The following is a 15,593-nucleotide window of genomic DNA, read 5'->3' on the forward strand; positions in this document are numbered from 1 at the left end:
CCTATGAAATGCAAGAATTAAAATAATTACACATTATTATGGTATTTATTGTTGTTTATTTATATTATTTATGTAATTGTTCAAACCCCATTTTTGAGAAATCTTAAAAATAACTGGTGTGATTTTGTATGTCACCTGGCAGCCCTGGCATATTATAGTGACAACGAAATTCAAACTATAACCTAACCGATGTTTCTCGCTTCACATGTTATTTTCGTTTCCCTGAATTATTACCTGACTACCCTAAAAAAATTGAGTTAGGAGTGGAACATATGAAATTAAAAAATCTGTTAGAAATAGAATTTCTTCAACAAAAATATAAATTAGTATTAGAAATATGTATTACACTTAAAAACAGAATCAGAAATGATTAAAATGAAACAAGTTTTGTTTTGATATTCTTTATTACCAAACACATTACCTAGATAAATTGTGCAATCACAGATTGCCGGAATGCTAGACCTGTAGGAGATCTTTCATTGTTTCTGTGTTACTCAACTTCTGCTGTCAGCAAGATCACCATCATCATAAGCATCCCCTCTCTGTATACCTATATTATGCAATACAGCACAAGCTATAATTATATATAACTAGTATTTGTCAATTTTGACTGAGCTGTAAACATGGAAATTTCCTTTTTCACACTCCGAAAAATCTTTCAAAAATATGCCTAGTTCTTATTTGAGAATAATTATAAATATTGTCAGCTCTTGTCATTGGATTTAAAAGTGTTGTTAACATGAAGTTAAGTGCTGGATAACCGCTGTCACCTACTAAAACAGGCATTTTCTAAATATCCTGCTGTTGTGTGAACTGCCAGGCCACCTAGTCACTATATCAAATATTTCCATATCAGGCCCTATTATTGCTTGCACATTTACAGAAAATTACCCTTTTTTATTTCTGTATGCTTCAGAGTGAGCGATACCTTTGGGTCTATTAATTTTTATATGGGTGCAGTCAATAGCTCTGATTATACTGTTTAGGTCATGGTGAGTATTAGATCTTCCTAATTCTTCAAACTTCCTTTTGGCTGTGTTCATATTTCTTGGAAAATTTACAAATCTAGGAAGTAATTTACTCAACTCTGCAGAGACTTTATTTATAATTAAACAGACTGTAGATTGGCTTATGCTGTTCAGATCACCACACACCATCTGTAATGTCAATGAATTATTATTAGTTACATATATGTTATGTTTCTGAAAGTCAGAAGACAAATGTCTTCAACATATTTATTTAAAATCATTTGAGAATACATAGGTATAATATTCAAATCGAAAAACCATACATATTTATGAACACAATATTACCTGAAAACATCCAGTTGCATTTTTATGCTTTAATGCAATAAGTATTTGCAATTGCGGTAGGTTTGGCGATCCTCTGTTGTTATAAGGTTGCAAGTTTGTAATGATCAGCGGCAGGATCACATTTAATACCGTGTGTTTCAAAATACGGTTCCTTCTTTTGAATTCATTCTCACCGTACAGGATGGAAGGATTTTAGTTGTATTCGTTCCGAACATATACAACACTTTAGGCAAAATTTTCAATTGTTGATATTTGATACAAGTGCTCTGTTGCTGTTGTCAAAACAATGCGATCCGTTCTACGTAACAAAATTATTGTCATCTTTAAATAATTAATACATTTTCTAAAGGTTACTCGTAAATTTGTAGTTATTGCAATAATAAAATAAATAAATACATAAATAACAATAAATTGAAGATATATGTGTACCGTTTTAGATGTTTAAATATTTGTTATTGTTTACTTTTTTAAAGGATAATAAACAAAGTATTGCATGAAATGAAACATCAATTTGTATTTTGACATTTGCTGTCTTAGCTTGGGCTTAGCTTAATCTCACCGTTAAAATGTCTATAAATACGAAATCATAGTTTAACCTTAGTGTACACTAAGCAAAGTTTTTCGTAAGGTAAGTCTGAGCAAAGTCCAAGTGCGGACTATAGATCTCACCCTAAGTCCGCTCTATAGATCTCACCCTTAGTGTTTAGGAGAGTGCTTTAGTACAACTTGAAAGGCAAGTTCTTTAGCGTAGCGTTTACTAAAGCAAGTAGCGTTTACATGTTTCAACTAAAGTACTATCCTAAAGCACTCTCCTAAACACTAAGATAATGTAAATCGGCCTTTAGAACCATAAATACTGTTTATCTTATAACTGTTAATTTAATATAAGTCGCGTAATGGAGAGAGTAAAGTGAAATTTTTGTTCATATTTTGTAATAACAAATGTATGTACTCATACAAGTTTTTACTACAAGGGAATGTCCCATGCAAGCAACATTAAAATAATTGTGCATCTTATGTAGCAGTTGCAATATAATTCGAAGAATTGTAACTATGTTACTATAGTGCAACTATAGGTAACAGTATGGCTTAGGGGCCATAAATACTGTTTATCTTATAACGTTTAATATCAGTAATACGCATTTCAAGTAATTTCAGTACATCTGTACTAAATTTAATTTAATTTACGTATGCTTTGTTATCTAAGATTTTATCTTAAGTATTTATTTTATCAAGAGATTTTAAGATTACTTTAATTGAGCCCAATTTAATTGATTATAATGTATGATATGTACAATGTACATATACAGACACCTGGAAATGTCCGGGTAGAATGCTAATGCAATCCCGAGGGCTTCTTTGATTTTTCGTTGGTACCCGTTGGTTATTGTTCTGCGGAGCATAGTGGATAAATAATAATAAAACGCATGGATATACTTTCAAATCGCATATCTACTGAATTTCGTAACGTACTGAGCGTTGCCCAGGTGTGCTTAGACAATCTCTAAGTTATCAACAAAATAATGAATTATTATTAAAGTAAATATATATACAAAATATCTGTAATATATGTAAAAAAAAAGTCAAATAAGAAGTATATTTAATAATACACAAATATAGAGTATTCACAATATTTTTAACCTACATAGTATTAATAATTATAATTAAAAATTTATTAATTAAAAACTAAAACCAATTGAATATTTTGGTCCCTGCGACAGTGTACCTTTAATGCTGGCTGCATTTCCTCGCTGTATTGCGATACTTATTCGTTGAGCGAGGAAAGCACCAGCTCTGGGGTCACCGGTACTATTTAGGTGCCAAATTAAATCTTTCATTAGCACCTGTGCACTAGAACCCCTCGGGCCATATCAAATTCTTTGTAAGAAAGTTGTAAACTTAATGTTAAATTATACAAGCAAGTCAATATTTAAATGTGTAAATAAAAAGATACACATTCCCAAGCCCGTGTTAGATAGACATAATACTAAACTTTCCTTTGAAATATCGTTAAACCTATTTGAAAAAAAGCTGGGTGTTTTGAGTATAGCTAAGCAGTTTTCAGTCACAAGGCTCAAATACGGCATACTGTTCTTATCTGGCCGGTGCTCCCAAATATAAGCTTCTTAAATCTTTTATTAGCGCTTGTGCACTTGTGTGCACCTTACTCTAGGAGCCAATACTCAAGGGGAAGCTATCAGTCAACCCATCAAAAACAGGAGATGGTGCAATGAGCACGAGCTATCTGTCAACTCTAAAGGGAACAAAAACGAATGTCAAATTAAGCACCGATTATAATTAATATAACAAGATAACGAAAATTTTTTAGTTAACTGTAAGCCAGCAATTGGTGGAAGACAAGACATATTTTGGGTCGCGTAATGGAGTGAGTGAAGTGAAGCTTGTGCATATATATATTGTGTAATAAAACAGGTATCCATACAAGTTCTTACAGATAGGGAATGTCCCCTGAAAGCAAGATTTAATAAAATTGTGCATCCTAGGCAGCGGTTGTCATATAATTCGAAGAATTGTAAATAAAAAGTATTGTTTTTATATTTAAGTAATACAAAAACAGTCGTTATGTATTTTTTTCTGTATCTAAATGTATATTACTAATAGGTATAACCTTCCGATTCTTATCTACACGATACCCTATCGGCCTAGTGATTCATACATACTTTAAACATATTTCTACGTCACGGTTATATCATTCAGATTACTAAAAAAAATTGTATGTAAAAAATACTCTTTTCAACTAATTTTTCTGCAAAATTGAATGCTTTTTTTAGTTAAAAAAAACGTCTTACTTCGCTAATGCATTTATTTTAATCATTTGTTTTTCCAATAGGCAAGTAGGTGATCGGCCTTCCGTGGTTGAATGGTTGGTTCTAACTTCTAAAGCATGCCGGTTTCCTCACGATGTTTTCCTTCACCGTGTGAGCGAGTGTTAAATGCGCACAGAAACAACAACAACCGGGGTTCGAACCTACGAATTCAGGGTTGAGGACCGCACGCTAAAGCCACTAGGCCCACACTGCTGTTATATTGAAAAGATGACATACATAAACATTTTCGAATGCAATTAGAAAGCTAATTGCACAAGTATATACCGTAGAGATTTAAGTTTAAGATGTCAGGGGAAATGTTAAAAATATATTGGAGGTGCATAATGAACACATAAATACAAAGTAATTTTTTAATCGACTCCAAAACGTTTAAAATTTGACGAGTATATTTGAAAGATTTTAGCGGAGTCGAACAGCAACTCATCCTAGCAACTCGACCTACTTTTTTTACTACTGTGATTGTGTGTATATTTAGAAGTGTGATCTCCTCCTATACTTTAGTGATTTCAATATTTAGTTTATGTATGCGGTCCCAAATTTGCTACATCAGCGCTACGGATATAAAAAGAACTTGAGAAGATTCACTACGCTATAATTACAAAGGACCTTAATATTTTCTTAGGGTAAGATTCAGAAACCAACTTTACCCGAACTCCCGTAAGCCAAAATCTAATAGGTTTTTGTTTGATATTTAAGATACTTTTTTTTGGACTAAGCAGTCAAACAATATTTATTAATTGCGCGTACAAATTTACTCAGAGAAGCGCCATTTCGCGTGTCTTGGGCCCCCTGACTAAATTCACAAGAAATGCATTATTTACGTTTATAATTAGTTATAAAAAATAGGTTTTATGTTTTCTTCTTTTGTTTATATTATTATGTTTTTAGATTAATTTTTATATTAATAAATTTTCTATTGTGTTAGTATTCAGTTACTGTAAAAACAGGAAATAAGAAAATAAATAAATTTTCCTTCGATTTTTTTATTATTACTTTATAGAAAAACGAATTAATAAAATTACACGAGGTCATAATTTAATGGAATTAGCGGTATTCATTAACCACACACAGAAAATTATTGTTATCATTGAACATTAATGAACGGTCTAAGTGGAGACGTCACTCGGAAAAACGTTTTAAAAGTTTCGGGCAATCATCGATACGACATTTAGGTATAGGTATATCTATAAACCCATTTGAAAAGACTTCTAATATTTTTATATAGTTAAATATAACTATTGTTATATTTGACAGTGATAAACACGTACTGTTTATTCAATATCACCGTTGTTCACGTTATCTATAAATTACTGATAATGCGATACCGAATTTGGCAATATGTTTCAAGGATACATTCAACAAAATTTCAATATAAAACCTCCTTGGTAAACGTCGATTTAGCAGTGTACCTAAAATTGTATTGTATCTCTTAATTGAACCCCTGAATCTGTAGGAGATTCTCGAAATTTATATAATAACTACATTCTTATAGATTCTTTTGATGAAATTATTAAGTATTACACAGATTTGAAGATAACCATTTGTAATTTGACCTAAATAAAACTTCTTAATGCAAAGTTATTACATTACTAACAAAACTTGATTTTTCGTTCTTTTCAGCTGTGGGAGTCTTTTCAATAAACACGATTTGATAGAAACTTAAGAGTACTTAAGTCGAAAGAGTGCAAATAGACTCACTCAGATTTTATGAAAGCGGTAGAAGACTATGCGTTGAGGAAGTTTTATCTGTGCTAACCGCGAAAACCATAGACAACATTAATTTAATCTACATAATTTAACCACATTGTTAACTAATTACAGTAAATAAAGTAATCCAGCCCAAAAATCAACGATAAGATACTTAGAGATAAATAAAAACCTATGTCAGTTTTACAATAAAAATTCTCCAGAATTATATGTCAACAAAAATATATATCGGAGCATGGCGCTACTGTCAGCTGCATACTAATAATTTTCTTTAAAAATAATGACTATGGAATCACCATTACTATAGCATATTGAATAGGAGCTATTTTACAGTCATAGCAATATTGGCATATGAAATAAACTACAGTTGTTCTTACGCTGAAAATCGTAATAATGTTTTAAGAAACATTTAAAAAAAATGGGTAATATTAGCAACAAAAAAACAAAACACGATCACTGAAACAAAAGACTTTTGCTTATTTCTTAAGATATTTATAAGATTATCTTAGAGTGATTATTAGAAGCTTTTTAACCCTTTAAAAATTAACGCCAAACAGAATTTGAGTATCCAAATATGATAAAAAGTGGATTTTGGATTTTTTTCAAATCCGTCATTGTTCTACGATCATGACATTATATCTTGTTACACAGAAACTTACATTTGAGTGAAAATATTGATCTTTGTGACATACTTATGTAATAAACAGATTATAAGCTTTATGTAATGTTAGATTATTATCTAATCTCAGGCGTGCCAGAGTACATCTTATGAATGTATGTTACATTTTAGATTTTTCATTCCTTAACCATTATTATCATCCATATTATATCAGTTATATCAGTATATCTGATATATCCATATTATATCAGTTATACACTATATGATATCGCGAATATGTTACATATATATAGTAATTAATGAATTTAATGTTAATGAATAAACATGGGAGGTAAGAAATTCGGAATTATTTTCTTTTATAAATGTGTTTAAAAATCTCTATAAAAAACACACAGCAATTATTATAAAATAGGTATTAGAAGCTCAGTTTAACTAAAATCGCTTTGTAAATTTAACTAGTGAAGCTTGTAACAACTAAATTTGATAGTAAAAACTGCTTAACTTTCACATATTAAGTTGACAATGGAAAACAGCAGACAACTAGGAGCTAGAAAATAATAATTATGTATTTGTACTTACCGTATATTATTTAACTAAAATTACATTACAAACTCAAGAACTGGCGTAAAATTACATTATAAAAACAAGAACGCGTCCAAACATAGCAAATTTTATAAAATAATTGCGGGCCACCGATGACATGAAGACAGAAAATTGTTATTCACAAATAGTTAAAAATATGTCTGGAAATTTTTGTTTCGCAAATTCAAATTATATTCGTTATTTAAAATGTTTTGGATTGAATTAAATCATTCAAATATCGCTCCTCAGCTGAAAAACAACATCCAAATTATACACCAAACATACCAATCAAACACTTCTTGATAATTTTATCCTCTTCTGGCGACACATCGCGGATTTCATAAGGTACCTCACGCCATGGCGCCATAGCTCTGTCCACCACTGTCGTTTATGTCACTGTCGAACACAACCTCACTACGTGCACTTTAATAATCAATATCTAATCTACGATCGATTCTACCGATAGCACCAATTTTCATACAAGCAATTATTTCAAATATTTTGTCTATGAATAATACAATTTTTTACACGACTTGTGTAGGTGAGTTTTAAAATTGATCTGAATAAGTAAGACACGGTGACGTCAAAATACGTGAAGGAAGGAAAAGTAATGGTTTGATTTGCCTCGTCATTATCCAACGAATTAAGAAAACCCTATAGTAGGAATGACTAAAATGTTCCCTAGAATTTCCTGTAGTAGCTAAAATTATTGTTTTTTTTATAGAAAAGGGACAAGAGGTTAAACTGATGTTTGGTCGCCCAATTGTCCGTGGCATATTCGCGCGTGCATTACCGGCCTTTTAAGAATTGAAGATTTATGTCATATTAGACCAGTGCCGATAATTTTTGAAACCAAAAAAAATTACAGTAGGATGAAACCCATTAGAAAAGCAGGGGAATATGATCAAAATGAAAGGAAAAATAAATTACGGTCGATCTGAGGTCGGGAAGGGGTAGGGGGGGAGTTTTAAGGGTAAAAAACGGTTTATCTCGATTTCCGGCAAAACTAAAAGTCCTATCGAAGAAAGTTAAATGGCAAAGTTGTAGGTAATAAAAAGATCTAAAACTTTTGTATTCACACATTTTTCACATAACCTCAAAATTGGTGTGAAAAATTCAAAAAAACAAGTTTTTGGTTTTTTATTTTTATCTTTTACAAAAATTTATTTTTTTAAACGAAATTTGGTAAAAACTTACCTTATTATGTCCCAAATATACTGTAATTTATTTGATTAAAAATATTTATTTTTTCACCTTATTTTGGAATTAATTTCGAAAAAACACCCTAATTTTCAATCGAAAATTCTGACGTCAAAATTTCAGCATTTTTCAAAAAGTTGGTATGCTTTCAGTTCGTTGAAATCTCTACTTTCCTATGGTAAAAAAATATATATATATTACCATAGAAAATCTTCTCAGAAAATGCAAAACATCGTATGCAGTAACGCCCAGACCCGTCATACCCTTCCCTACTTCTCTATGAATGTTCTTAAAATTATAATCAGATGCCTATTTTTTACTATTTTAAGATAACTTATATATATACCTGAGTGACCTTAAAAAAAAAGTTTAGCCTTTAGATGGGCTAAAATTTTCGTATTTTATAGAGAAGTAAGGAAGGGGATGACAGGTCTGGGCGTTACTGCATACGATTTTTTGCGTTTTCTGAGAAGATTTACTATGGTAATATATATATTTTTTTTTACCATAGGAAAGTAGAGATTTCAACGAACTGAAAGCACACCAGCTTTTTGAAAAAAGCTGAAATTTTGACGTCAGAATTTTCGATTGAAAATTAGGGTGTTTTTTCGATATTAATTCAAAATAAGGTGAACAAATAAATATTTTTAATCAAATAAATTACAGTGTATTTGGGACATAGAAAGGTAAGTTTTCACCAAATTTCGTTAAAAAAAATATATTTTTGTTAAAGATAAAAATAAAAAACCAAAAATTTGGTTTTTTGAATTTTTCACATAAATTTTGAGGTTATGTGAAAAATGTGTAAATACAAAAGTTTTAGATCTTTTTATTACCTCCAACTTTGCCATTTAACTTTCTTCGATAGGACTTGTAGTTTTGCCGGAAATCGAGATAAACCGTTTTTTACCCTTAAAACTCCCCCCCTTCCCCTTCCCGACCTCAGATCGACCGTAATTTATTTTTCCTTTCATTTTGATCATATTCCCCTGCCTTTCTAATGGGTTTCATCCTACTGTAATTTTTTTCACTTTTTATTTATTTTGAAGGCTATCTGCACTGGTCTATATAGGCTCGGTTCTATTTTCAATATTCTTAGAATAAAAAAGATAGCTTAATTCATGTTTATTATTACTAATACAATAATAAGAAATAATTTAGTTAGAGAAAATAATATAATTAATTACACGAAAACAGTAATATTCGCATAAATTACATTTGTCGTTTGTATCAATTAATTAAACGATAAAATGTTACTAATTACAATTTAATTAATGTATGTAGTTTTGTTGTAGAGTATTCAAAATTATTGTATCGATCTACATTCTTAGTTAAATGATGTTTAATATTAAAACCACTTGAGTTATAGAAGGGTCGTCTGGTTCGCTAGCATAATATAAAAAGTTGTCAACACAAGTAATACTATTTTTATTTACAAATATGTTCTATATATTAATAAAGGTTCAGGACAACAACATAGTCGGGCAAAAAGAAACAATTTAAAATAGCCAAAGTACAAAATTCTTAATACATTAGATATTTTGATAGCTCACAAAAGACAAGAATCAACTTATAATTGGTTTGCGTATTAGTTCGTAATAAACATACTTGCGGTTTGGTCGTCAATTAGAATTTGATGTAATGAAATCGCCCGTTCAGTCACGAACATGGCGTATAATGCATATGCGACGAGTGACTTCCAGCAATTTTAATCAGAGACACAAAGACTATTAATGTCAATGAACATTGGCAATAGGATTTGAAACCAAAAAATCGAGGTAAAATTAGTTTAAATTCGTGTGATGATGAAAAGACGTTCGATGTCCAAACATATTTATTTTCGTATCGATTTCTACGAGTATAATAACACTGAACTATAAAAATATTGGAACGTAGTTCCTTATCGCGCGTTGTGAAAGGGAGCTAGACGGAAAAAATTCTTACGAAAAGTTGTCACGACACTTTTTTGCTATTTGCTATTGTAACACCGGTTCTCGTCCGATCACCGAAGTTAAGCAACGTCGGGCGAGGTCAGTACTTGGATGGGTCACCGCCTGGGAACACCTCGTGATGTTGGATTTTTTTTTTCGACGTAAGATTGCTGTCGAGAAAATCTATCATACTGTTATGATACCAATTAACATATAAATTTATCGAAAGGCATTTCGTTCCATCCGGGTGTCCCTTGACACCTCTAAAGTTTTATTATGATACGAGTTCGGTGGCGGATATGTTCAGATATATTATGTTAATGACACACTTTGTTTGACACACATTAAAATATGAGCGTACAACTAACATAAAATTAGGGGTAGTGGGGTTGCGATGCTAACAAAAACTAACTTGGCATATCTAAGGGTTCATAAATCTAAGTGACACTTCAATACAAGTATAGTCGACCTTTTTGGACATTAGCGGAAACGAGAATGTTGTATTACAATTTATGAGTGTGAAAAAACTAAAGTTCTGGCTTCAAGTTTACAAGGACGTTTACGCTTCTAATTATTAACATAAATATATATATATGTAACTTAACTAATGTTAGGTTACATAGCTCACGATACATAATTAAAAGAACGTCCCAATTATTATTATTATTGAAATTAAACTCGTTTTTATCTTTGCTCTACATGTTGAATTTACAATGCAAGTGATATGTTGTTGTTGGTTTGGTTTAATAAAATTGTATTACGTTTTAATACAAATATATGTAGGTAATTCAAAATTTACCGGGTCATCTAGATTCATATGAACATACTTTATCAATAATTCCTCTCTGAATCAGTTTCAAATATATTTTCTAATTTCTTGAATCCGAAAAAGTAAAAAGTCATAATTCATTTAATCATACAGGTAACAAACACAATGTACGTCAAAAAAAAGAAGCCAGTTTTCAAATCAAGGGCGTAGAACGGAAGAGAAGAACTGGCAATAAACTCTCCGCCACTCTTTTTAATCGCCTGGTTTTTTTTTACATCTGAAACCTCTTGGTGTGCAGATAAATAAATATTACTTTATGCTCATAAAGTAACGGCTTAACGCTTAGTACTTTGACATATTCGCATGAACGGGATACAAACAATGACTGATTTACAATAACAAATATTATAGATCGGTTCGTGGCTCTGACTGAGTACCTTCATATAGAACAAAAAAATGGCAGTTGAATTTTAAATTATTGCTTGAAGTATATAAACTATCATTTAGTGGTCAAGCTAGGTCATGATATATAACGAAGCATGACCCCAAGACGTGGCGGCTAGCCAACTGTCGCTGTTCTTGTGAAGTGTGAACTTGCAGTAAATATGTTGTATATAATTTGTCATACACGGCGTCGTCACATTAATTTTTAAGCAATTCTTTTGGCGCGTTAGGGAAAAATTGTGAGAGTAAATTTTTCGATAAGCGCGCACACCGTCACAAAAAACCTACACCCGCACACCGTCTCAAAAAAAACCGACACTTTGAAGATAGCATAGTCAACATTTTAAAATAAAAAAATGTCAATTTCTTTAATTACATATGTAGAAATATTTTTTGTGATATTAAAAAAAACTTTATTCAGCTATATAATGCGTTATAATAAAACTTTCAATGTATTAAATAGCTTTTTTCTATTGTTAGTGTCGTTTTTTCTACAAACGTAGAATAAGGCGAAAGATTAAAAATTTAAAAAGATTTTTTTCTTTTTACGCCAAAGAAGTTTAACTTCTAACGCGTGTAAGTACACACACGTTTTTAGAAATTAAACTATTTGTTAACACCATAAATACAAAAAAAAGTCTGTATCTTATCTTGACAAATTTTTCTAAGTCCACTCCACAACCAGCTACGATCCGTAGGGCGCCAAAAACGTAGTCCTTGCAAAATAATATGATTGATTTGGCACACTTAAATCTCAACACCTTACACTAACACCAATAAGAAGCCTGTAATAGTCATATCGGTTATTCGGTTTATAGAAATAAATTCGCCTTTCAACACGTTATTTTTACGAGCATATGAGAAAAAACGGTGGCGCCTGTAGTCTCGGCCTGAGATTTCCGTATCTGTTAGTTTATCATTTCTTTTTAGATATACATGTCGATATGTGAAATATCGTTTTGGATGTATGAAGAGAAGTACATTGGTGCACAGCCGTGAATCGAAAGCATGACCTCAGAGTTCAAAGACGCACGCTCCAATATTTACAATCAAAATCAACGTTGACGTGATTCTTGTAATAATTCTACCCGAACATAATAATAAGTTTTACGTTAGCTGACATCCTATAATTAACTCAATTAAAAACTTTTAGTGCAATTTTTAGCTTCTAAATCTTTTATTCGTTTTGAAGCAAAATAGTCGAAGAATATTTGAAGTTTCAAGTGGTTTCTGTTAGGAAATCGGATGAGTGGAAACTACTGTAAATTAGTTTGTGAAATTGGACATCTCTAGTGGAAATATGGACTATGTCCAAGAAACTTGAGCTCTGAAAGTTATCTAAATTGCTTCGGCAATCTTGGACTTTCAATAGCCTTTAAAAAAACATTTCGGCATGTTGAGTTAGCAAGAAAATATTACTACCTTTAGTTACTTTTATTTGCTTGAGAAAAGTGGAATGAACTCAGACTAATGAGTTTGTAGTCGAAAGAAATGCAAACATTAAGGTTCTTTTGCTGAATTTGTGAAATTAGTTTTTCTGATTTATCACACGTATCAGCCAGTAACATCATATTATCAGGTCACTAAGTGCATATTTCGTACATTACGAATTAATTTGTAAAAATAATGATATCGTATGGAGTAATTTATATACATTATTAAAATGATATTACATAACGAAAAAAAATGTTAGACAATAAAGAAACGGCCAGCGGTTTCTTTTTCAACGGCTACCGTTACTAAGTGTTTTAACATAAGCGTGCTCATAAGAAAGCATGGCCAACTAGAGTGAAATTAAAACAGGCTGTATTAAATAGAACAGGCTGGGCTACCCAAAGGCCCTTTGCCTCAGAAATATGATCTTTACCAGACCTGTACCAATACTACTGTCGATACATATAGTATTGGTAATTCGACGTATTCCCATTAGGAGGTGATAGGCGGTGACTATGCATTATGCGAATGCGAACCATTTTTGAGTTGTGACCTGTGACGGAGTTTACTTCAATGTCAACCCCTTCCTAGTGGGAGTGCCATTTTGTTGTCTTTGGGCTTTAGCCAAATGGGCAGGCACGACCGGGGCAGTACCACTAACTCTCAGAAAACGGCGTGATGTGATGCAATAAGTTCGACTTATTCGAGACAGAGGTCGCGGTGGAGAATCCCCATCTGGGCTTCCTCCATCAGGACGCTTAGCACCCGGTGATGGATGCACAGGAGGGGGGGGGGGTGCTCCTATTATAATAGCAATATTCATAAGTGCTCCCCTCACACTTTTAAAATATTTTCCTTTAGTTTTTATAATTTATGATTCTCCTTTCTTTCTTCTTGTTTATTACGTTGCCTATAAATAAATTATAAATAGTCACCCCTATCACCTCCACACGGGAATACAATGAATTACCAATGGCTGCGAAGCTGAAAAATTTGTATTATATACAATTGTCTTATTATGCCCATAATGATGTGTAAGCATGTGGATAATAGTATTGCAATTAACAAGGAGACGTACGGCACAAATCGCACAACAATGGGCGCTGATTACACGTAAGTAATTAATTTGGTATTGTCACAGTATTCTGCAAGCTCATAGCTGCATAAATCAGTGCTTACACTTCAGTCATATATAAATAAATAAACAAGCCATTTTATTAAAGGACAAATAGTAATTTAAATAAAATTTCATTTATAAAAAAAAATCATTTACTTAGTAAATAATTATAATTACAACCGTGAATAGTTACAAAACGAGTTTTAGTTAAAAGTATAAAGGGAAAAAACATAAAATACATTTTTTTCATAAAAATATGGGCACAGATTAAATTACGCACGCCGGGGTTGACAATTCACACAAAGAAAAATATTTATAAAGAAAAAAATATCGAAATGCCATAATTTAAATATTTTATTGAAACCCTCATTTAACATTTATTTTTAATTTCTAATTTAATTCTATTGTGAGCAAGATAGTATTAATAAATATTTTATAAGTTCATATAAGACGGTAGTCTTGACAAATTTGAATATCGCGCCATATTTTTTGCTATTCATGTTTGTGCCAGGCTATAGTACTTTTAAAAATATTTAATTTTAAAGGTTGAGGGTGAGCACGAACATGGAATTTCAAGCAAATAGTTCGCTAGCGGAGTCTCCTTCTCCTGTTCCGCTAAAAGTTAGCATTTAATTAAAATTCTTTGTACGTCTTGCGAAGGAATTTCATTTATTAAGTATTTTATAACAATATTACTAATATTAAACTCGAAATGGAATGCTATGGAAGCATTTTAGCATCGCCTTTGCGTTTAGTACAAAGTAAAGTTATTACTAAAACACGATTCGTAGTAAACTTTTATCTACAGTATCTAAAAAGAGGTTACTTGTAGCGTATTTTAATAATTCAGGCGAAAACATACTTCAGCTGTCACTGTAATGACATTTAACACAATGCGCGCGAAACTATACGTCAATATTATTAGTTAATAACAAATCATAATTTAAACTAAATAATTAAATGCGTAAAACGATGATTTCCAATTTGTATAATCCATCAATATCAAAAGTTATAGCTTTATTGGCGTAGCGTAAGATCACGTTGGGTACAAAGATTAAGGAATATCCTACTTGATAAGGTAATCACACCGCAGTTATTGAAATAACGATGTCAAACGAAAATTATTTAGATACAGTATGTTATTCATCATATGAGTTATATTAATAATACATATTTTATATTTTTATATTCTTTACACACAGATACTTATAGATACTTATAGTACGTAGGCTATAGTAATCTAATATAGATTATAAAACGTGGACTAATGTTAGTACTATTTGTTTTCATAGACAAAAACATATAAACCGACCTATTACAGACACAATAAAGTTTAGACCTTGTTAATGAGGCCAAAAAAGTTGTGGGTATAATATGTTATAAATAAGCTAATAAAATGTCAATATTATAATATGCTCCAAATCCTTTTTCCCGAAATCGTGAAAGTATCGTGAATATTAAATTGCGAATGAAAAAAAATAACTAACAAATATCAAAATTTAAATAAAATAATATATATTTCAATACTTACGGATTTTTAATTTAGAATACTTTTAGATAAATACTATCGTAGAAACATGCCATACCCAACTTTAAAAAATGAAACTACCGATGTTTCCTTATGTTTA

The 15,593-nt window shown here is 31.2% G+C and overlaps 1 protein-coding gene and 1 long non-coding RNA gene across 3 annotated transcripts in view; both read right to left on the bottom strand.

Moving 5' to 3' along the window:
* LOC125049512 (sulfotransferase 1E1-like) overlaps positions 1 to 15,593 on the bottom strand; it is a 39,500-nt gene that overhangs the window by 14,333 nt on the left and 9,574 nt on the right. Inside the window, exon 1 of one of the 2 annotated variants that reach the window (XM_047648861.1) lies at positions 7,356 to 7,598. The exons of the other annotated variant lie outside the window; for it this stretch is intronic. Within the exon in view, the coding sequence (XP_047504817.1) occupies positions 7,356 to 7,437 (82 nt within the window). The 5' untranslated portion in view covers positions 7,438 to 7,598. Of the gene's footprint in view, positions 1 to 7,355; positions 7,599 to 15,593 lie in introns of those variants that run through there. 2 annotated transcript variants of the gene reach the window in all.
* LOC125049516 lies at positions 1,089 to 1,671 on the bottom strand. The gene is made up of 2 exons (XR_007117016.1): positions 1,314 to 1,671; positions 1,089 to 1,157 (listed from the first exon to the last, which is right to left on the bottom strand). It is a non-coding gene; the product is annotated as an uncharacterized LOC125049516 (long non-coding RNA).

Source organism: Pieris napi, chromosome 5 (genome assembly GCF_905475465.1).
Source record: "Pieris napi chromosome 5, ilPieNapi1.2, whole genome shotgun sequence".
Taxonomy (NCBI): domain Eukaryota; kingdom Metazoa; phylum Arthropoda; class Insecta; order Lepidoptera; family Pieridae; genus Pieris; species Pieris napi.